This window comes from Hemicordylus capensis, chromosome 2, assembly GCF_027244095.1.
Source record: "Hemicordylus capensis ecotype Gifberg chromosome 2, rHemCap1.1.pri, whole genome shotgun sequence".
Lineage (NCBI taxonomy): Eukaryota > Metazoa > Chordata > Lepidosauria > Squamata > Cordylidae > Hemicordylus > Hemicordylus capensis.
The window spans coordinates 396196232-396220158 of NC_069658.1; the positions used below are offsets into that span (position 1 = coordinate 396196232).

Consider the following 23927-nt stretch of genomic DNA (forward strand, 5'->3'; position numbering starts at 1 on the left):
TGGGCACCAGAAGCAGGTAACTGCACCCAATTTAAACAATTCAAAATCTAACGACATACATGGTTTATTAAAAAAACATTACATAGATGTTTTATTTACTAGCCTGGAACTTCTTAGGGTGAAAAATTCATAGGATCTTGGCAATACTTTTCTTGGGCTCTAATAGTTCTGGGAAGTCAAGTGAATAGTAGGATCAGCCTATGGCACATATGGAAGTATACAGATATGTATTTTACCAACAGCATGGCTTAGTTTAGCAGCTGTGGTATGTAACAATAGCAAATTTCCACCTAGGAATCAAATATCAAGCAGCTGAGGGGAAAAATATTGTTAATATTAATCATCACATCATGAGTTCTACTCTCCATTTCATGGATAACTCTGCCATCCTAATGTAGTACTTGTTCCCAGAGTATGCATTTGCTACAGCAATACAACATTCAAAGACTACATATACAAAAACTTCTTAAGTTGACAATATGGGCTTCAGCTCTCATAGCAAGGCTGCTGTTAAGGGTATAGGCTCAAGCCTGCATTTTGCAGCCTAAAAAAGGCTCCGCTGTGGAGAGAAATCCCAAAAAGTTCATACCACAGGAGATGGAGGCAAGGGAGATAAAGATGATCTAGGCAGTGACTCTGCTCTGTTTTAAGTAGGCCACCAAACCCAATGCTGAATGACTAAAGGCAGTTTTCATCAGAGCACAATTTCATGGGAATCCCAATTGTGCTGATGCAGAAACAGCAGAAGGAGACGCTGACAATGGAAAAGTCCTTCGGGGCTGAGACACCATTACTGCTGCGAGTTTGGCTGCAGTACGTTCTGAAGGATTTTGCGACTCTGCAAAGCGGTTAGTGCATCTTCATAAAGCATGTTCACACTGATGCATACCGGCTGGTGCTGCAGCTCTGTAAGCTTGCAAACAGCCAAAGTACTAAGGGCACCTAGCAATAGTAACAGTAGTATTTTCAAGAAGACCTTAGTCCAAGAGCGTTTGTGTTGGGGTGGATGTGATGAATGGGAAGCTGACGAGAGCTCTGTGAAAACAAAGAATGAAATAGTAAACTGAATGTCAAGGTCTTTTCAACCCAAAATAATATGCACTCAGCTCAGTGCATTTAAAAAAAAATCCACAAAGGCACAGGTAAGTCCTCAATGTCAGCAGTGACCGTTTTATAGTTATCTAAATTATGCCAAAGCATGGCATGCACTTTGGCTATGTGCCACTATCACTGTGTTTGGATTTTCCTCATCCAAGTAGTAACCAGGCCTGACCCTGCTTAGCCTGTTAAGACCAAATAGGATAAGTTCAGTCAACAAAGTCTCAGAGGAAGACCCTGTTCCTAGTGAGGTCTTGAAAAGTAACTTAAAAGGACAATCCTAAAGAATGTTTTGTAAACCGCCTTGAGATTATTTTAATGAAAAGCAGTATAGAAATTTAAAAATAAAAATAAATAAGGTGTTCGCTATAAAGCCCCTGCAGTGGGACTTGCCCTCTTGTATGTTTAGAATTGCAGTCTTAAAGCACTGCGTCCTGCTTATTAGTAAACTTTCTGATTTAATCAGTTTCATGGGTATATTTCCTAATGGTTGGAATATCTGCATTGTAAACAACATCTATAAGAAGGGGATTAGAATAAATTTCTCCTTTAAATTACAAACCTGTCTACTCGATATTCTGCTTAATTATACATATGACAGTGATCTTCACTCATTTTGTGCAAGGTGCGCCCCCACCCACTCCAGGTGCTGATGCTACGGGCCCGTGCTTCATACAGGGGTCTTTCCCAGCCCTCCCTGGAGATGCCACCGGTGGTGGTTCTCCTCCTCCTCCTCCTGGAGAACTCCATTATTTATGGGGTCCGTTCTGCGAAGGGGAGGCACAAATAGTGAATGCATGAATAACGGCATTAGGGCTATGGGAATCAGGTGGGGTTAGGGTCTCGCACTGCTAAAAATCACCCCCAAATGGCAAAACTGGCCAAATAAAGCACCCTACTGTGGTCCACTGCCCTTCACTTGTCGTGGATGCCTTCCGTTAAGGAAACAAGTGAGCCAAAATTGTCCCAAATTTAAAAAAATTGTGCTGTTTTTCCATCACATTGAGCCATAAAATGGCTCCAATGCACAAAATGGCCAGAAATGACCTCCACGGTCATTTCCAGCTGCCTCCCATCTGCAAGTTTAAACCCTTTTTTGCCATTTTAAGAGCATGTATACTGAGGTTGGGTGTCTATTAGCCAATTGCGGACACGTGAAAGCTTGACCCACAATTAACAAAGTCCTCCTGTACTACTACTACAAATATTTATATATCACTCTTCAACCAAAGTTCTCAAAACCATTTACATAGAAAATAAATAATTCATAAATAAGATGGCTCCCTGTCTCCAAAGGGCTCACAAATAAGAAACATAAGACAGATACCAGCAACATCCACTGGAGGGATGCATGTCATGCTAGGGTTGGATAGGGCCACTTGCTCTCCCCCTGCTAAATATAAGATAATCACCACTTTAAAAGGTGTCTCTTTGCTCAGCAGGGGTTCAGAAAGGGTAGTGCACACTACTTGGCTTCAGGTGTTCTGAAGCACAGCCCTAATATATACTATGTGGTTAAAAGGAACACTGTTACTTGGGGTGCCAATACATCTATTCCCTTCAAATGCTGCTGGGATCCCAAGGTTACCACCATGCATTAACATTTGTACATATTAACAAATTCAAGGAGATGTTATACATTTGGAATAGCAACCCCAACTTAACTATTTGATGCACTGTTTGCATTTCACATGTATGCCTGTCTTACCCATAGATATAGGGACTTCATTACAATATTCCCAACTGGGGTGTCTTTTACAGCCTGCTGCCATGATAGAAGTGTTTTCCTTCTACAATGGAAGATACACTCCGAAAAAGTTTCCTCAGGACTGCCTGAATATGTTTTGTTCAGCTTTGGCTTCACTTTCTATTCCCCTCCCCTATCCCTTGTATTTATATTCAGACTCCTCCTTCTTGCTCAGATCTACTCCATCACCCCAAATCCTCTATTCATTCATTGGCCTTCTTTGTCTTTGCACTTTTAGAGACAAGGGCTTGAGAGTGAGTGTATACCAGCTTCAGAATAGGATTGATCAGGTTTGTTATCTCTCATCCCTATATACTGCAGTTAACATGTTCAAAGAATATAATTACAAGTTATTATTAATATTCATGATGCTCTCTTTGACCTAGGTTCTCTTTTTTATGAATTATCTTTAAAAACTAAAATCCAATTTAAATTTTAAAAAATCTTGTTTTTTTATTTTAAAAACCCCATCGATTTGTATCAACCTTGTCTGCTGCCACAGTGTCTAGTCCTCAGCTTCCTCAAGATGGAATAGCCTACCCTTCCATCTTGCATCAGTGTAGATATCTGATCCATAGGGCTGGGAACAGTTTATGTACCAAAGACCACAGAAACTGGCATACTCTATACATATAACACAAATATGGCCTATGTTTTATTTATCTGTCTTAACTCTTTGGGAGTGCACTTGCTTTGCAAATCTCAAGTTGGACTTCCCATCTGCACACTGAGGAGAACTTGTGCACCTATTTGTTGCTCTTTTTAACTTTACAGAACTAACTGCACTCTTGCTCTCGTACTATGCTCTCTCTTACACAAACCCCTTTCTACTTACTTGGATTCTCACCCATATCTTTCTTTGGTTGCTTTGCCATTTCCTGCTTTGCAGCTTTCAAGGCATCATACTCCCGTCTCCTACGTTCTTTCTCTTCAGCCTTCTCCCGCTTCCGCAGTTCTCTCTCTTGAACCTCCCTCGCTCGTCGTTCTGCTTCACGCTTCTTCTCCAGCTCTGAGTATCAGCCCAAAGAGATGTTCCCATTTGCTTTAGAAAGAACTTCTATCAGTTCCCTCCCTCCATTACTGTATTGTAACAGCTTAAGAGCCGACAGCAATTGCTGTGCTGCTCCCAAAGAATAACTTCAAAGCAGTCAGAATCTCCCACCTTTTCTGTCCAACAAGGCAATGACTGCCTACAGAACAGGTAAAATAAAGATTATGCAACTGCAATATGGTATTTTGAGGATACAGTACTCAACGAAGGCGGTAGTTTTTCTGTATGAAATGCCACAGATATAGTAAAATATTAAATGCAGTGCCTGGCTCAAGAGCAATACCATGCCATAGGCACTAATCACATTTTTCACAAAGGGGAGGAGTGGGGGGCAATTCCCAACAAAACCCCACTATGAAATGATAAACTTATTAATCCAAATATGTGATTAATGTTAATCATTGAAAATGATCAGCACCATCAGCCCTAGTATATAGCATCTTTCGGTGTAATATCAGATGTATGTTACAAATATAACATCCCAAAAGATTGAGATACGTATGAGGAAGCAGATACGCAGGCCTACTCAACTTCCACCCTCCTGCAGATGTTGGCGTACAATTCCCATAATCCATGGCTATTGGCCACTGTGACAGGATTATGGGAGTTGTAGTCCAAAAACAGCTGGGGGGGTCCAACGTTGAGCAGGCCTGAGACACTGAAAGGATGTCGGTCATCTAAGGCTCAAAGCACATGATGGCAACAGACCAGGATCTGCCCCACAACATCACAAAGCGCTGTGGTTGTAGTATTTGTCCTAGATTTCTGCAGCAAAAAGGGTGTTTATGTAAGGCTTGTTAAAGCCTCTTCCTGCTTGTGCCTTCCTTCCCGCAGTAACCTTTTTCCTCAGCCAAGTTCCAATATCTCAAGTAAGCTCAGCTGAGAGGAAAACGTGGGGGAGGGGGAGTAGATGTGGCTATAAGAAGGGTTTAGCTCCACAAATTAACACACTCCATTTGCTCTAAAGATCTACACCCTCCCACTTTACATATGATTGGGGCAAACCAGAGTTTAAACAAATAGCAGGTCTGTTACCCTCATGTGTACCAACATGTACTGTTTATTCTAGATAAATGGACACAACTGTAATCACATGACAGTCTTGTGAGAATGTCACCATATGGGAAGGTCACAAGGTGTCAAATCCTGGGGGTGGAGGGGAACTCTTAGCATTTTTCAGGACATCACAACAAACTACCCAAATCAGCCCAAAAAGAGCATATGCACAAGAGTGGTAATCGGAGGGAGCAATCTGACGCCTCGCCTTGGCAGCCTGTCCCCCTACAGCCGCATCCAGGGGGTTGGAGTGCGCTGATGCCACCCGCTCCCCTCCCTCACTCCTCCTGGGTGCACTTAGCCTACCTGCTGGTCACTTGCTTGCTACTGCTCTAGCAGCAGTAGGCATCCAGCTTCGTCCCCTTGCTGCCACTGCCAGGCTGCTGCTCTAGCAGCCATCACTTTGCTTGCCCGCTGCCCTCTGGCTGCCGCTGAATTCTTAGCAGCCAGAGAAAGGCAGACTTGGGCAGGAAAGCCTGGCAGATGCTCGCTGGCTGAAGCAGACGAGCGTAGTGCTGCTGGAGAATCAGCAGGAGCCAGAGAGTGGTAGGCAGGCAAGCAGGTGATGGAAATGGGGGCTGGAGCAGCAGTGTAATGGTAGCAAGGCACCCGGGGGATGAAGCTGGATGCATGCCTGCTGCTACAGTGGCAGTAAGAGAGCAACCAGTGTCTAGGCAAAGCATGCCATGGAGGCAAGAGCGAAGGCGAAGGCGTTGGGTTGGCATGCTCTGGCCCAAGGAGAGGGACCATGGTGATGGCAAGCAGCGCGTGCTCTGGGAGGGGAAAGAGGAAAGAAAGGGAGTAGCAGCTGTAGAAAGGAGAAGCAGCAGCAAACCAGCTTCAGGCAGATAGGGTGACCGCTGTGGCACAGAGGGGGTGTCACCTTAGTCTGCCCCATGAAAGAGGTATCCCTGGTATACATTTGTCTATGTGGTATCAGAAAAAAATATGTATATGTCTGGGTGAGTGTTTCAGATATACTGAACAGGCATATGCACAAATGTATACATGCCCTTTCTACCAGAATGCTCAAGGCAGTCTCTCCCACACATCCACCCCTAAAACCATCTTTAAGCACATTGCCGTGTGGTTTATTAACCAATTTTAAACTGGAAGTGTGGTCCCCAGACCAAAAGAGATTTCCCATTGCTTTCACTGATCCCCTGAATAAATTCATCATCATCTAACATGGTATTTCTGAACAAAGTCTTTATACTAGCATTGCAACAGCCGATCTGCAAATCTGAATGTTGGTAATATATGCAAAGTTTATACGCCAGAAACAGAGAGATGAAAGAAATCTTGTCAACTGTATCCTTGAATGAATTCCCACACTGGAACAGCCTTCCGTTCACAAGTTGATCTGCCAAGATCTCCAACCTGTATCTCATCCATTTCAATCAATGTATTTTTAGCATATTTGGAACACTAGGGGCTTTTTAACGCCTTTGAAGATGAAAATCGACTCTTGGGTCATGTAAATAAAAAAGGGTATAAGCCACCTATAGCAGAAAGTGAGTTGGGTTACTATGCCTACCTCGCTCTGCCTGTAGCTTCCGTTGCCTCTCACGATCTAGGTCAGACTGGATAGTCTTCATGTGCTGCAGAACCTTGGATATTCAAGACAACTGCATGAGATATGTTTTCACACTGACCTCTTCACAGAAACAGGGAAAAGGCAGATGGGACACAATGTGCATGCTTTGCTCTCTTTAAAATATGCCCAAGACAAACTAAGGAAACAGTTGCATTACAATCCAGCTAATTTGGTCAAATCTGGAAAGAGAGCAATCTCTCTTTCATAAAATTAGAGGTGGAAGGCTCTGTTTAATGAAACCCCTTCTGGCAGGGCTTCCCACCACCAGCTCTACATGGAGCAAGACACTATAAGCAGGAAACAGAAATATGGAGTGCTACCTACCACCAAATGAATGAAGCAAGTGAGCAAAATCACATATTATTGTGATGGGGTGGGAGGAGAAAACTGGACCCTCTCCTCAACCAATTTACCTTGCCTGAATTCCCTTACCACTGAAATGACAAATTAATCAGCCCCTAAACGTGTTACTATTTTATACATGGCTTTTCAAGAAGGGACATACTTTCCCTAACTTCCACTCTTTGCTGTTGAACCCAAGGTAGATGGCAGCATTAAGAACTGTGGGCTTAATACCCTTCTCTCTACTCACATCCACAGCTCCCTCATGAGCACAAAGATCTGTGCCAATATATTGCACTCTGATCACCCATCAATGCTCCCGGTCAAAATAGCAGCTCCAAATTCCTCTGGCACTGCTCACTACAAGCTTTGAGGTGTCATTTGTACTCTAGGAGCAAAATAAATTCGTTTGGGGCAATATAGATAAATGTTAATAAACATGGGATTGCATAGGTATTGTCTGTCATTTTTTATGTTAAAAGTTTTTTTAATCTTTTGACTGTGACATACTCTGATAGGGATGTGCTTGAACCAGTTCAGCACCTCCTTAGGGAAGCACTGAACCGGCTCGGGCACCTACATCCAAACCCATTCAGCAGGGCAGGTCCTGCTCCTTTAAAAAGGCAGGTAAGCAGGTCCTTACCTGCTCCTCTGCCGCCCCACTTTCAGCAATTCCCTACACTCTGAACCTTGGGATGAGATAGGTAACAATCCAAAAGAATAAATAAAATAAAAGTATCAAAAATCTCTGAATAGTCAACACAAAGAAGGAGTTCCAAATGAGAATACAATGCAGAATCAATCCTCACCCTTATGGCAGCCTGTTTGCACTGTTTTTCATCCAAGCAATCTCCAGCAACTTTAGCCAATGTGGAATCCAGGGGGTTATCTTTCAAATCTAGCCACTTCAAGTTCTGAAGAGAGAAAGTACACAAAGAACCAGCCAAGTCAGTTGCCTTTCCTTCTCCATTCTGCCACCTCCCCACCCTCGTTTTCTTTTTCCACACCTTATCACTGTAGCTATTCATAAAAGATGTCATGCATTTCACAGTTAAAATTGTTGTATATTAAAGACTATCAAAATGTTTGTTATGGTTCATTACTGGGAAACCAATCAAATATTAATATTTTAAAAGGCAGTTGCCAAAACTAAAAAGTTTTATTCCTTGAAATCAGTGGCTGACATTCATTGTAGCCATCTAGGGACATAGAAGAGCTGTGTCCCTATATAGAGAAACTGCTCTGGACTCAGTCCAAATCTTGCAGAACATGATGGGGTGGTTTTACCAGCTCTCCCCATTCCCATAAGTGTGATTTGCCTTTGGTTAGAAATATAAGTCATTATTATTATTATTATTTATTAAAGTCATTAACGTGATTGTTCAAAACATCTTAAGCAAATTTTCCACTAGTATGGGGCAGGAGAAGTTTTAGATGAGAGCAGTTATATATACCCTTTGCCATCTCCATGTAAAGATATATTATGTGTCCACTCTTAGTAAGTTTATTCCCTGCCCAAGATGGGATACATCTTTTGATAGCTACATCTGTTGATAAAGCTGCAAAAATCAAAATAGGTTTTTCAAAATACAGCTATTGATTCTAATAAATCAAACCACAAATAGACAGCCATTTAATTTTCTCACACATGTAAACATGGAAAATATTTTGCCAAGAATGTAACAGATAAGCTGAAGTCTCTCCAGGGTTAGCACTGCAAAGATGTCAGCAAAAATGTGAACCTTCACCATCTGCCAGGGGAGCACCCATTTTTACTAGGAAACTAGACTTCAGAATAATCCCAGGTATATTCTGGGCTGAAACCCAAAGCAAAGGTGGGGGAGGATTACCTTGAGTTGCGCAAAGCTAACTGGCAAGGTAACTAATCGATTGTTCAGTAGGTCTAAGTGTTGCAAGTTGACCAAACGACCAAAGTCCGAAGGCAGTTGTTGAAGCTGGTTTTTACTCAGGTCCAGTTTCACCAGGTGAGTCAAACTGCAAAAGTCTGACTGGAACCCAAATATAAGAGAGAGAGAAAGTTTAAGTTCTGTTTAAACCCAAACACGGGACATTTAAAGCTGAGTTGAGCTGTGCTGGACAGAAAATTCAAAAGACCTGGCTAGCCTGGTCTCTCTCTAAAGCTATTTGTGGAATGGAGACATGCTCTCCCTGGAATGGCAAAGACGACATAAACCAAGCATCCTGTATGAGAAGAGGAGTTACAACAGACCTGAGCCATTAATTGGTCCTGTAATTCACTAAAGGGGTCTGTTCCAGTATGATCATCTGACCCTAAAGTTTTCCCCATCTTAAAGGTAAACTGTGTCGTCGAGTTGATGTCGACACCTGGCGACCACAGAGCCCTGTGGTTTTCTATCGTAGAATGCAGGAGAGGTTTACCATGGCCATCTCTCGTGCAGTATGAGATGATGCCTTTCAGCATCTTCCTGTATCACTGCTGCCCGATATAGGTGTTTCCCATAGTCTGGGAAACATACCAGTGGCAATTCGAACTGGCAACCTCTGGCTTGCTAGTCAAGTCCTTTCCCCGCTGTGCCCCTTAATATCACCCTCTTACCAACATCCATTGCTAACAGACTTGAAACCCCAAACTCCCTCTCACTGCCATAGCTATCTCTCCTTCCTGAGATGAAAGGATCTCAGAAATGCTCTCTCTGCTCCCTGAAGAAAAGTTAGCTGTATTTGCACCTGACTCGCACTGCAGGTCACTGATCAACATTGCCCTTGGAGTAACTCTGCAACATCATTCCCTCTTACCCAAGAAATGAAAACTCCAGCTATTGCTTTTAAACCCCACTCTATGCTTTAATAGAGAGGGCAGGCTTGTACATGAAAAGTTGGTAGAAGGGATAAGATCACAACTTACTGGTAAAGTAGTGAGGTTGTTACAAGACAAATCCAAAACAGTAGCTTTTGGAAGCCCTGCCTGAAAGAGAGCCAAAGAACCCAAATTAAAGCCATCACTTGGCTGCAATTCTCGCTCCAACAGTGCATATTGGTAAATAAAATGTTAGTGGCATATTCCTGACCCACACATGGCACTTTCAGAACTATACATATTGTGGTGAGTGTAGAACACTTATACTTTGCAAATACTACTCTATCTTATAGACTTCAGTTTTGATACCTATTCTATATTCCAATGACAAGATTTGTCAGACGAGCTGGGCACAAGTTTTGTTTGTTTACCAAGTTGACTGTCCTGCTAACAAGTGCTTGCTGCCTAACAGTGTTCTAATTTTTCTCATCTGTGTGCAGAATGAGTTTTATCAAGCATCAAGGCTGTGTGTGTGCGCATGTGCATTCAGAATGGAGCCTTCCTGATTCAACCTGTGTGGGATCTAAAATTAACTGAGTGGACATCAAAAAATGTGTGAGCGCGTGCACACACACCTTAAAGGGAACACTGCTGCCCACCTGGTCATTACATATTTGTTCCCTATGATCCACAGAGAAAATCTGCATTGACTAAAGACAAATTTGCCAAGGCAAGGGGCCCTTTCTTTGCTCCTGATGAGCATGAGATGCCACCCTCTACCCAGGTCACTGAGCTATGCACTTCCACCTCCTCCTCCTTTTTCAGCACCAGCCAGTGCTGAGCATACAATCCTACTCCCAGCACCTAAGCAGTACTCAGCCTGTGAGTTGCCCCCACTAGCCAGTAGCACATTGCCACCCTTCCACCCCAGAGCTGATTGAACCGAGAGCAGATATCTGGGGGAGGGAACACACTGCACAATGGCTCATATGCAGAGTACTGCCTGGCTCTCAGGAGAGAGTGAGGCTCATATGCTCAGTAATGCTGGTGCTAAGATTGTAAAGGCTTTGAAAAGGAGATGACCGGTGTCAGCAGTCAGAGACAGATGGATCGGAGGGAATAAGGATACAGCAACGCCTCACATTTAGGAGGAGGGCAGGGGATCTTTCATATGGTACTGAAGCACTTCCTTTGAAGCACAACATGGCATAGATAGCCCAAACCCTTCTTCTGGGGCTGGGGAGCCTGAAATTGCACTATGCTTCAAAGCGTCAGCATGAGATCAAATACCCTGCCATTCTGGGGCAGAGTTGTGGTGACCACAGATTTCTGGTTGGCTACCAATGGAGCAAAGCGGCACCTTTTAAAATGCTGATTCTCTTATATTTAGCAAGGGGAGAGCAACTAGCCCTATGCAATCCCAGCAGAGCATCCCTCCCATGGCTGTTGCTGGTGTCTACCTTGTGTTTTTGTTTTTAGATTATGAGCCCTCTGGGGACAGGCAGCCATTTCATTTATTTATTCTACAGAAACTGCTTTGGAAACTTGCTTAAAAGCAGGATATAAATTTAAGAAGTAAGAGTAGTAGCAGTATATTACTGCTCTCTCGTCAACTACAATGCACACTGCAACACTGTAGCAGATTCCTGGAACACAGAGAGAAAGAACACAAACATGTACACTAGGGATGTGCATGGAACCGGCGGGGGCCAGTTTAACGGTGGGGGAGGGATGGCTTTAAGGGCATGGGATGATGCACTTACCTCACCGGCGCGTTTCCCCAACCGGCACACGATTCCCTAAAAGCCCGTCGGGGCGGCAGTGTACCTCCCGATGTTGTCCGGATGTAACCGGAAATAGTAGCTGCAACTGCACGCACTGCGCGCATACACCCCAAAGTGCAACGCGTGCAGTTGCAGCAACTACTTCTGGTTACATCCAAACAACGTCAGAATGGGGCAGCAGGGAGGTCCTGATGGGCTTTTAGGGAATCGTGCACCAGTGGGGGAAACGTGGCAGGGGGAGGAGTGCATCCTCCCCCGCCCTTAAAGCCATCCCCCTGCTCTGCCGTCAAACCTTCAAGCCGGCCAAGGTTCAAACCAGTTCAGAGGCCTGTAAAAGGGTCTCCGAACCGGTTCGTGCACATCCCTAATGTACACATCCACAGTGTGGACAAGAGCAGGTAGTAAGAGAGCAGCAACGGGGCTCTGGAGATTGCTTCTCAACATAGTTCAAGTTACCCTTACATGTCAGGGTAACAAGGTGGCAAGCCGACCCCTATTCATGTCAGTTCAGTTCTTTGAAATCTAGATAACATCTTTCAAGGCTGGGCCTTGGCATTGAGAAGACAAAATGGTACACATACCCTTGGAACACAGAGACACTACTGGTTCAAACATAACTTAAAAGTAAATTTAAAATTCTGGTAAAGAGAAAGATTTAAGTAACCTCTCAATGAATTTCAGGAGTCTTATTAGAGCCAGTACATTCATATGGACTATATACCCTCCCCAAATCTCTTGCAATATTTTACTGTCCATAAGAAAACCAATACTAACCAGCTCTTTAACTGGCACTTCATTCAGGTCACATAAGCTCAAGTCCAACTCATTGCCCTCCAGTTTGTCTTTTAAATTTACTTTTCCTCCAGGTTTTGCCATAATCTTCAATAAAACAGTCTTCCTCAAGCAGCCGAATAAACACACTTGTGTTCCTAGGGAGACAGAAAGATTACAGGTACAGGCTTACTAGCAAATGAGCCATTAAACTCAGTGGGAATTGCTTCTGAGTAAACATGCTTGGGATGTTGCACAAGGGTCAGGGCATCCTGAAGCAATGCACCCAATTCTCACTGGTAAAGATATAGGTCAGAATTACTTTCTTTTTTATCATCTCAGTAACTAAGAGAGCATGTTTGAGCTGCTGGTGATAGAGCACTCTTGAACTATCCATTCCAGCCCAACTATATGCTGGAAGAATTATTCCTAGAGAAAAGGAAATATTTGGTCACCATGGTCCCTGGACCACTGCCAAGATTAATGAAGTTTACACTAGCAATAGAGAAGCATTTTGCAACAAAGAAATCCACCAGCCATATACTGGAGGGAAGCCATAGAGCTGATGTCTTAAACTACAAAAGAGATCAACCAATATTGCAGAGAAAAACTTGTGCAACATCAAGCATCTCCCTATTATCAGCCCATCATGAAACAGAAGATAGGAGTCAGTCTGCATATTATGTCGCTTCATTACTATAGTTTGCATACTTGGGGCACCAGACCATGGAGAGTGAATCCTGACATGTGCTTAAATAACACAATATCGATCTGTATATTGCAAGGCTCTCCCAGGTGAGGTACCATGTGTCATGGCACCCCACTACAACATCTCTGTCAGTGAATGCTGGGCGACCTAATTTCAAACCAATGGATGATTCTCTCTCTCTCTCTCACTGCAACAGCATTCTCAAGTGCATAGCCATTTCCCCATAGGAGTGAATTGCAACTATTCACGTTGATGTCAAAGAGCAAAGGGTGCACTCAGGGGTGGGGTCAAAACTGGTTCTCTGGAATGGACTCTCGTTATGGAGAAAGAAGCCTGTGTTTCTTTGCTACTCTAGAGTGTAACAGTATGTTGGGATTAAAGAACAAAATATTGACAGATCCATGATAGACAGTTTCATTCATAGTATTTTATAGATTTTTAGTACCATCAGCATTTCCCCCCACCCCATTCCCCAAATCCCTGGATCAGCAGCTCTTTGCCTAACTGCAGAGAAGCAGTGATGGGGAAAGTTCTGCCTGTTGAACTTTTACATATCATCATGTCTATATATTCCACGTGCCATGTCTAGAGCCTATATTCAACATGTGAGGCTTTTCCCATCGCTGCACCTCTAAAGTGGGGGTGGGGAACTGCCCCGGTTGAATTTCTGCCAAAAAGCGTTAAAGCAACAGAGCCAGTGTCGCCGGTGGGGGGGGGGGGCCGCGGGGCAGAGGGGGGAAAAAAAGAGCTGGGTCAAGAGAACACTTCGTTGTTCTCACGCACTCCAACTCTCCCCGGAGGCAGGTCTATTCTCTTTGAACAGTATTCAAGGCTGGCAAACGGCCCGTGGCAGAGAAGCATTTGGTCGACTCCCCTCCCTCTTGTCCTTTGGACCTCACCGGAGCCGCCACGTGTTTCTCCACGCCCGGGAGCGAGACGATCCCCAGCCGCGGCAGCGGCCAGCAGATATCCCGAGCCCCAAAGGGAGCTCGTCGTGGCCAGCGCCGCCAGCAAGAGCAACAGGCGCTGCCAGTCGCCGCCGCCGCCGCCACATTTACTCAGCAGCCTTGTTGCCGCCTCCTTCGCCCGCAGAAGGTGCCAGCCTGACGCTCTCCAGGGCGAAGGTGGTGGCGGCGGCAACAAGCCAAGCGGGTGGTAGGCGTGAGAGAGACAGAGACACCCCTCACCTCCTTCCCCCACCCGGCCCTGGACACTAAGAAGCGCCCCAAGGGCAAGCGCAGGGGAGGATGGGGGGGAGTGCCTCCGGGGCGCCCCCACCCTCAGCGCCCACACTCACCTCGCCCCCGCCCCTCGAGCAGCAGGACTGCTGACTCGCCCGCCTGCCAGTGCCAGCCACTTCCGCACTCGCCTCCTCTCGGGGCCACCCGCCCTCGGGAGGAACGAGTGGGAAGCCACGCACCGGCCGGAGCGCCTCACCGAAGGCAGGAAAGGGCCTTGCACCGCCCTCTGGAGGCTAAGGGATTCAGTTGCAGCCTAGGAGGTCTGCTGGGCAAATTATTAATTTATTTATTTTTAAGTACAGCTAAAGAAAGAAAGAAAGAATCCCGTCCAAGTGCGAGCGGGAACAATCCATGCGGAGTGCGAAGGCATAGGAGTCAAGCCAAAGTATCCAAAATTGGGTTGGGGCAAAGGGGAGAATAAAAGAGCCAGTGTGGTGTAGTGGTTAGAGTGCAGTGCTGGAACTGGACTGGGACCAGGGAGACACGAGTTCAAATCCCCATTCAGCCATAATACTTGCTGGGTTACTCTGGGCCGGTTACTTCTCTCTCAGCCTAACCTACTTCACAGGTTGTGAGGAAAAACTTAAGTGTGTAGTACACCGCTCTGGGCTCCTTGGAGGAAGAGCGGGATAGAAAAAATGATTTATTTATTTTAAAAGGTACAACCTAGAAATCTCATTATTATGCGAGGAAGCACACAGGATAGAAGTTTGATCTAACCAGCAGGCTCTTCTGTCCTGTAAGCAATGCACTCATCTTGCCTTCTACCACCAAAGCTTCACACACAGAAATAGCAAGGCCTTCAGCAGCTTGAATATCCTTTTTGAAATGGAGCTGTTGAATTGGGGAATGCAGCAAATGTTAACATCTGGGGCCCTCTGAGGAAAAAAGAGAAGTTGCCTCAGTCTCTAGGCAAGAGTGATACTATTTCACCTTAATTTGGTTTCTTAAAAGCCCCCAAAGACTTTTCTTTACTAGATAATATCTCTTTTAATTCCGGGAATATTGGAATAGGATAAACTGTCCCTTTTGTGGAGCCATGGCAAGATTTTTTTCTGTTTGCATTTTCATCTCTTCAGATAACCATTAACAATTAAACCCTTTTCTGAACTGATAAGAATTAACATATTGTTTAAGCACAAAATAGCCACTAAGTTGTGATGAACACTCAGTGTAGGACAGATAACTGGAGAGTGAAATATATCTTCTACAATAAGAACACAGGAAAGAGATGGCCATATAGGGAAACATCAGTAGAAAAATATCTTCTCAAGGGAGACAATTCAACAAAAATGAGACTAGATACTTTCACAATGCCAGATTAGGCTTTCCACTTCACAGGGCAGCTCAGAGGTTGTATTCAGTATAGTCACTGGGAATCCCAAGTACACAAGGTATTGAACCTGTTTTCTTTATTATGCATTTTGAAAATAATAGGAATATTATTTGCTCTACCTGTATAAAATGGGATATTTATTAATTTTAAATGGGCTGTGCAAATATGGACCATGCAAAGTGTGCGTACTTTGAAGCTAACTTAAGTGCAAGTAGCTGGGTTAGTAATGTATGAGTGAAGTTCTCTAGCACAGAGAAACCAACCAGATTCCAACAATTAAAAGCAGAAAATAATCACATTCTGCCACATATGGTTATATACAGTTTTATGTGGATCTTATGCAAATTTCCTTGGGCTTTGGACAGTGGGACTTACTTCCAAGTAAACAAGGGTAGGATCAGGCTGTGTATCCGGCAGTCACTATTCTTCTCACAGAGACTAAACTGTAAATTGATTCATGTGGGAAAACGGAAAGATAAAAATTGGATTGTATGGATCGTAGTATGTCAAGGTACTCTCCATTTTTTTCATGATATGATGCAATCTACATAGTTTTCTACCCTTATGGGCTAATTGACCACAGTAGCTTTCAGTCTCTTTCGTGCTCATTGCTCGCTGAGTCCCTGACCTGAAAATCTTTATTCAGGCCTTTTCTAATTATGCAATACAACCTGTGGCACAAGGCTATTGCAGGATAAAAATAAGTTAATTGCCTTCAAGAAAACAAGCAACATGACACTGCTATGATTTGATTTAGGAAAGAATGATCTGTGAAGCTGGTGGTCACCTAGTGAATCCTCCTTCACTGAATGAAGATTTCCCCTGTCCAAACTTCACTGATCAATTACTGTACACCATATTCTCCAAATTATTGATAATAAAAAAGCAGCAGCAAGGTATGTACACTATACAGGAAGTACCTGTAGGCCAAGGAACAAGTTAACAAGTCTGATAAAGAGGCAAGCCTCTTTTTAACCCCTGCTAACTTGGCAAAGAGGCGCCTTTTAATGTGGTGGTTCTCTTTATTTAGCAGGGGGAGAGTAACTGGCCCTATCCACCCCCAGCACAGTACCTCCAGTGACACTTGCTGGTGTCTATCTTATGTTTCTTTTTAGATTGTGAGCCCTTTGGGGACAGGGATCCATCTTATTTATTTTTTATTTTTCTGTATAAATCGCCCTGAGCTATTTTTGGAAGGGCAGTATAGAAATTGAATAAATTAGTAAACAAACAAACAAGCCATGCCTGCTACGCCAAATGTCTTCACAAAGAGTTGTGATTTGTTAGCAAGTCAGGCAGGGCTGTCTGGATAAGAGAGTGGATGGATAAGACTGTGCTGCCGGGAGGAGGGGTTTAGATTTGTTCAGCTCTGGGATACATTTTGAGACAAGATTAGTCTGTACAAAAGGGACAGGCTCCACTTGAACCAAGATGGAACCAGACTGCTGGCGCTTAAAATCAAAAAGGTCACAGATCAGCTTTTAAAATGATACCTGGGGGACAGCCAACAGGAGCTGGTTAGTATCTGGCAAATGCCTCGAGGTGTGAGGGTGTAAATGCTTCAGATAATCCAGAAGGGGACAGGTTCTAACCTGATAAAAAGAAGACAGAAGGATTTGCTAGCTGGACAAAGAAATCAAATGGCCCGAAGAAAGATAGTGCACACCAGGTAAGAGATTCAGCAGCATATAGGTGTTTATATTGAGATCATCGGGAGAGGTCCGTCTGCAGTTGCCACAGACTCATTTGGTGGCTACTCAGGGACGGGCCTTCTCCACTGCTGCCCCAGAGCTTTGGAATACACTCCCTGCTGAAATAAGAGCCTCCCATCTCTGAAAACTTGTAAAAGCTTTTTGTTTGTTGTTGTAAACCACCCAGAGATGTGAGTTTTGAGCACTATAGAAGTATCCTCTCTAATAAAACACTTGGTGTCCGTCCGTGGACGGACACCAAGCGTGCGTTCGTGCCTGGCCTGTTCTGGGCATGCCCAGAACAGGGCAAGGGAGGCACGAACGGCAGGACCCGGCGGCCATGTTGGGGCCGGGAGAAGGAGAAGTGGCCGCCGCCTACGCCAGGAGGAGAGTGCGGGAGAGGCGGCGGCGCAGCCGTGGCCACGGCCAGAGGTGGTGGTGGCCGCGACGGGGCAACTGGCGGTGGGAGTGCGGGTGAGGCGGCGGCGGGGCCAGAAGCGGCCGCCGCAAATAAAGGAGAGAGGCGCCGGGGGAAGAGGCGGCAGGGAAGCTGGCCGACGCCCTTTCCGCTCAAAGCGCCAGTTTGAGAAGAGCCTTTGCAGAAAGAGGAGCTCTGCTAGCGAGCTCCTCTTTCCTGTACAAATGGTGGGGTCGGGCAGCTGGGAGGGCGGTTCGGCGGCGGCATTTTTCAGGGCCAATTTGGCCCTTAGTAATTTGGCAGGGGGACGGGAATGGTGGGATCGGGCCCCAAGGTTTCCCCCGCCCGGCTTTACTGGCGGCGCCAGGCCTCGGCGGCGGCTCCGCCGCCACCTCGGCCAGCTTCCCCGCCGCCTCTTCCCCCGGCGCCTCTCTCCTTTATTTGCAGCGGCCGCTTCTGGCCCCGCCGCCGCCTCACCCGCACTCCCGCCGCCAGTTGCCCCATCGCAGCCACCGCCACCTCTGGCCGTGGCCACGGCTGCGCCGCCGCCTCTCCCGCACTCTCCTCTTGGCGTAGGCGGCGGCCACTTCTCCTTCTCCCGGCCCCAACATGGCCGCCGGGTCCTGCCGTTCGTGCCTCCCTTGCCCTGTTCTGGGCATGCCCAGAACAGGCCAGGCACGAACGCACGCTTGGTGTCCGTCCACGGACGGACACCAAGCGTTTTATTAGAGAGGATACAATGAATATTTATATACCGCTTTTCAACAAAAGTTTCCAAAGCAGTTTACACAGATATAAACAAAAATAAATCAGCTCCCTGTCCCCAAAAGGACTCACAATCTGAGAAGAAAAAAGAAACATAAGAGACACACCAGCAACAGCCATTGGAAGAATGCTGTGCCGGGGATGGATAGGGCCAGTTGCTCTCCTCCTGATAAATAAAGAGAATTACCACTAAAAAGGTGCCTCTTTATTCAGTTAACATTGTAGTCATTTGTCTATAGCTTTGATGTTGATGCTGCCGCCTAAAGATTTCAGAAAGTTTCCAAAGTTTCCTCCTCTTTCCTGTACAAATGGTGGGATCGGGCAGCTGGGAGGGCAGTTCGGCGGCGGGGCCGAAAGCATTACTAGCGCCCGTTTTTCAACGGGCTAAAATTCACTTGTGTTAAATAAATAATCTCTATATATAATTCTCCTGGATGTGCCTTGGAATATGCGTTCCAGCGCCCAGCTGATTGGCTGGGCGGCGGACGCACTTGATTGGCTGAGGCGCACCCAGGAGGACTGGTCGCTGCGGCGGCAGCAAGCCTGGCCGCAGAGGCCAGAGGCGGGCCCAGCCCAGCCGCAGAGGCAAGTCCAGGGCAGGGGGGGGGGGAGAGAGGGGGGGAGAAGTGGCGGTGGGGAGGAGAGGCAGCTGGGCCTGGAAGTGGAGACTAGGGCAGAAGGGGGGGGAGGTAACCGCCGGCCCCAAGGAACACACAGATGCTCTGTGCGGGGTCGGCTAGTAAATAAATAAATATATGCCAATGCCAGAAGCCTCTGAGCCAAGAGAGGAGAGCTAGAGTGCTTGGCTGCTATATTGCTAATGAAAATATAGCTATAGTGGGCATAACGGAAACATGGTAGAACAATGAGAACCAGTAGGACATGGTTATTCCTGGATATAAACGCTATAGAAGGGACAGGGAGGGATGAATTGAGGGTGTGGAGTAGCACTGTATGTTAAAGAAGGGACAGAATCTCACAAGCTAGAAAACCTAGGAAGACCAGAGTTCTCCAGATAAAGTCTGTTGGAGTTCCAGTGCATTGACCTTTTGCACCAACTATCCTAATGACCACTAGTGGCATTGGGAGCAGAGGTAGCTAGTGAGGGTCTCCTTACCTGTCCCTGCTTGCCTCTGCTCTATAACCCCTGCTTTGACTCTGTCCTCGGGTACTTCCTTTAGTGAGTCAGTCCTTCTCCTTTCCTCCTAGAGAGAAGAGGGAAACTTCTCTCTCTCTCCCTACCTATTCATTATGTAGCTGATAGATAGGCAGGGGCGCAACTATAATAGGGCAAGGGGAGACAGTTGTCTGGGGCCCCACTGCCTTGGGGGGGCCCAGAGGCAAGTCACATGACTGACCCCCCCAGCCACGCACCATCCGGGCTTCCTTCAGTTGTATTCATCCTCTGAAATTAAAATTGATGTGAGTGTTAAGACGTGGAGCTACCAGAACAGCATGTCTTTCTCTAGTACCATTAAATGACTTGCATCATCCACAATTTACAAAACCTTTATATATCTATATCTATCTATATCTATCTATCTATCTATATAAAATTTTACTATTCTTTTTGTTACCACTATTCAGCCTCATTTAAGATTTCTTTACTTCATGAACTGAGCTTCGGGGGGGCCGCATTTTAAAATCTTGTCTCTGGGCCCACTCCAACCTTGTTATGCCCCTGTAGATAGGATAGGTCTTCCCTATCTCGAATGTAATGTAAAGTGTGCAGTCAAGTCAATTTTGACTCCTGGCGCCCACAGAGCCCTGTGGTTTTCTTTGGTAGGATACAGGAGGGGTTTACCATTGCCTCCTCCCGCGCAGTATGAGAGGATGCCTTGCAGCATCTTCCTATATCGCTGCTGCCTGATATAGTACCAGCAGGGATTCGAACCGGCAACCTTCTGCTTGTTAGTCAAGCATTTCCCCGCTGCACCACTTAAAGTGCTATCTCAAATGTACTTCACTAATAAATCAATTTAGTTTAGACTCTACAGTGATCTCCATGCATGCTACTTAAATAGCTGCAACAACTGCACTCTGTACTTTGTAACTGGAGTGGTAACTTCTTTGGTGCTTTGCTAAATAATCACTAACTCCACCAAACTCTGTGGGTGACATTACAAGGCCTGAAAGGAAATGTGCTTCTAGGGACTTTCTATAGCCCTCCTGATCATAAAGCTGACAGTGACTGGGAAGTGCAGAAGGAAATCAGGGAGGCATCAAAGAGAGACAGATGGCTGACTTCAATCACCCACACTGGGCAAATTCATAGTCAGGTAATGACAAAGAGGCCACAGTTGTAGACACGCTGAATGATTGTGCCCTAGAACAGTTGGTGATGGAACCAACCAGAGAGAAAGCAACCTTGGACTTAAACCTGAGTGGTGTACAGGACCTGGTGAGAGATGTCAGTGTCGTGGAACCTTTAGGGAACAGTGACCATAGTATGATCAAATTCAGCATACATGTGAGGAGAGAATCGCCAAGGAAGTCTAACACAGACACTTTGGATTTCAGAAGAGGAAACTTCTCTAAAATGAGCAGTTTGGTGAAAAGAAAACTGAAAGGGAAAATCAGGAGAGTCACTTCACTCCAGAATGCATGGAGTTTATTTAAAACCACAATACTAGAAGCCCAGTTAAAACGTATACCAAAAAGGAGGAAAGGTACCACCAAGCATGCTAGCATGGCTAACAAGTAAAGTAAAGGAAGTTATAAAAGGGAAGAAGTCTTCCTTCAGAAATTGGTAGGCCTGCCCAAATGAAAGGAACACAAACTTTGGCAAAGGAAATGCAAGGAGTCAATAGGGAGGAGAAAAGAGAGTTTGAGGAACATTTAGCTAAAAGCATCAAGGGGAATAACAAAAACATCTCTAAATACATCAGAAGCAGGAAACCTGTCAGGAAGGTGGTCAGACAGATGATGAGGGAGTGAAAGGGATTAATAAGGAGGATATGGAGATTGCCGAGAAGCTAAATGAGTTATTTGCATCTGACTTCACGGCAGAGGATACTGAGTGTATATCTGTGCCTGAACTAAGTTTTTCAGGGACAAAGGCAGGGGCAGAGCCACCATTGGGCGAATGGGTTCAAAGAACCCAAGCCGCCAATGGGAAAAGGCCGCCGAGCCCCGTGGCTCAGGCTCCATAGAAGCCAAGAGTGAACACCCCCCTCCCATGTCCGGGCCGCCGAGAGCCTGGGCGAACTCTTCTTCGCCAATTATTTCAGGCAGCTCTGACTGCCCGAGCTTGTTCGGGCTCTTGGCAGCCCAGGCCACGCTCCCTTGTCACATGCAATGGGGGCTCTCAGAGGCCTGGGCGTGGGAAGGGGGAATTCGCTCGGGGCTCCTCCTCCAGTACAAGAGAGGCATGCCCTCAGCTCCTGCCTGTGGGCTTCCCAGAGGCATCTGGTGGGCCACTGTGTGAAACAGAATACTGGACTAGATAGGCTTTGGGCCTGACCCAGCAGGGCTTCTCTTATATTCTTGTGTACATACACCCCCAGCATGATGGCAAAGTCCATCTTAGCCCTTTAGCACAAGTCCACCACATCTGATATTTAATCAGATTTTTAACTGTCTGGAAAGCCAATTAAACCAGTCAGGTGTAGCCAACTTCGGCATTCATGGGAACTGATATATTCACCCAGGCAGTATCCTGGGGGCAGAACAACCTGACTCTCAGAGATGATCAGGATAGTTCGCATCACACAGCATAAAGGCTTCACAGGTACAAAATGCAGAACAAATGTGTTTCTTGATTCACATTGGGAAAAGAGTGGTAGTGGTCCTCTGCTACTCCAGAATGCAAGATAGCAATACAACTCCAATACAAAATGCATGTAGTGACCCGTTCTCTCTTTTTCCTCACCCTAAACCCTAAAGTTTTATTTTAAATATAAATTATTAATTTAACTGGAACTTAGTTTAAAATTTGTTAGGGCATCAAGAGCTAGATCAAATTGCTTTGCGAGCCAGATCCTGACACAGGCCACCAATTGTCCCTCCCTGCTTTAAAAACCTTGAGGTCAACCACAAGAGGCCTCAGCAGAATTAAATTTCCATTGAGCCAATAACACTTTAATTTCTAAGAGCAGGAAAACAGTAGATGATCACAGCTACAGGACAGAGTCAAAATTCCTCAATGCTCACATAAGAATGTTAGTTTAAAATTACTTTCAGCAAATTTCAAATGTTTGAGAAATTAGTTAATAGAAACATCTACAGTCTCTCTACATCAATCAGACTGATGCTGCTTTGATAAATTTGGCCACACATCCTTCTGTTTCAAGGGCTTCCAATGAGCTTTTTTCCCCACTACAGTGTTTGGGTATTAATGTGTAAACCACAGTAGTTTGCTAATAGGTGATTTGACCCTTGCTCTCTACTGTCATTATCATTAATTATTAATTGATGATTCCCAATGTGTGTGGAACAGAATAATATAATCCTTGGAGCGACAAAAGTGCTAAACATACACTGGATATAACAATGATACACTTCTGTAACAAAAAAAAACAACACAAAACAAATGGTTCTAATCAGCAGAAATTTAATAGGTGAAACTTTTTTCTAGCAACAGGCAGTGATGGCAAAATCTTCAGTGGCTGAATTTCTTGTTTCAATATGCTGACACTCAGGGGTGTCTCCAGGGCAGGGGCACATGGATGTATAACCCCCCACACACACACACACACAAGTGGTTTTTCTGTTCCCCGCCCCCCAGCCGCCCCCCCCCCATTTATGAACTCAACAGGATTTATTTCAGTGAAAATATGTTCAGGATGAGACAGCTTGATTACTGTCTTCTGGCACAGCAGCACCATCCAGATCATCGTTCGTGACCAGCTTTCGAGTGACTGTTGTTTGATTTACATTCTTCACTGTGTGGGGTTTATTAGCCCTTATCTTTGTACTTATTGATAGTCTTTACATGGGTGCCTGTGTGATTTGTTATTACATGTTCCATCTGGTCACTATCTGCGTTGGGCCTCTGTCATCATTGCCTTTGTCTTTGTACATGAGTTTTGTTATATAGTTTGTGACTACAAACAAAGGCATGACAAAGAAGCAGGAATGATACACTGGAACATCTGCAAAAAATACAAGCTACCTGCAGCCAAAAATTGGTGGGAGGATAAAATTGAAAAAGTTGAAGAAAATGAAGATGTAAAAATATTATGGGACTTCCGACTACAAACAGACAAACATCTGCCACATAATACACCAGATATCACTGTAGTCGAAAAGAAAGAAAAACAAGTCAAAATAATCGACATAGCAATACCAGGGGATAGCAGAATAGAAGAAAAAGAAATAGAAAAAATCACCAAATACAAAGATCTACAAATTGAAATTGAAAGGCTGTGGCAGAAAAAGACCAAAATAATCCCAGTGGTCATTGGCGCCCTGGGTGCAGTCCCAAAAGACCTTGAAGAGCACCTCAACACCATAGGGGCCACAGAAATCACCATCAGCCAATTACAAAAAGCAGCTTTACTGGGAACTGTCTCCATCAAATGCACAGATTACTATACTTCTG

The 23927-nt window shown here is 45.2% G+C and overlaps 2 protein-coding genes across 6 annotated transcripts in view; one reads left to right on the top strand and one right to left on the bottom strand.

Annotated features, from left to right (window-relative positions):
• Nucleotides 1-48: 48 nt before the first annotated feature.
• Nucleotides 49-15027, bottom strand: LRRC59 (leucine rich repeat containing 59). Of its 5 annotated transcripts, none has more exons than XM_053302663.1 (8): nucleotides 14896-15027; nucleotides 12229-12383; nucleotides 9779-9838; nucleotides 8742-8900; nucleotides 7701-7805; nucleotides 6490-6562; nucleotides 3681-3854; nucleotides 49-1035 (listed from the first exon to the last, which is right to left on the bottom strand). In XM_053302663.1, the coding sequence occupies exons 2-8, from the start codon at nucleotides 12328-12330 to the stop codon at nucleotides 791-793; spliced, it is 918 nt and encodes a 305-aa protein (XP_053158638.1). In that variant the 5' UTR covers nucleotides 12331-12383; nucleotides 14896-15027; the 3' UTR covers nucleotides 49-790. The 5 variants fall into 5 exon arrangements, with proteins under 5 accessions (XP_053158638.1, XP_053158639.1, XP_053158637.1 ...); XM_053302664.1 differs by lacking the exon at nucleotides 14896-15027 and adding an exon at nucleotides 14232-14367 and having other exon boundaries at nucleotides 3693-3854; XM_053302662.1 differs by lacking the exon at nucleotides 14896-15027 and adding an exon at nucleotides 14232-14367.
• A 1900-nt stretch (nucleotides 15028-16927) lies between these two features.
• The window catches only part of ACSF2 (acyl-CoA synthetase family member 2), a 122664-nt gene continuing 115664 nt past the window's right edge, over nucleotides 16928-23927 (top strand). The window contains exon 1 of the mRNA XM_053302656.1: nucleotides 16928-17180. Within this exon, the coding sequence (XP_053158631.1) occupies nucleotides 17068-17180 (113 nt within the window). The 5' untranslated portion in view covers nucleotides 16928-17067. The remainder of the gene's footprint in view (nucleotides 17181-23927) is intronic.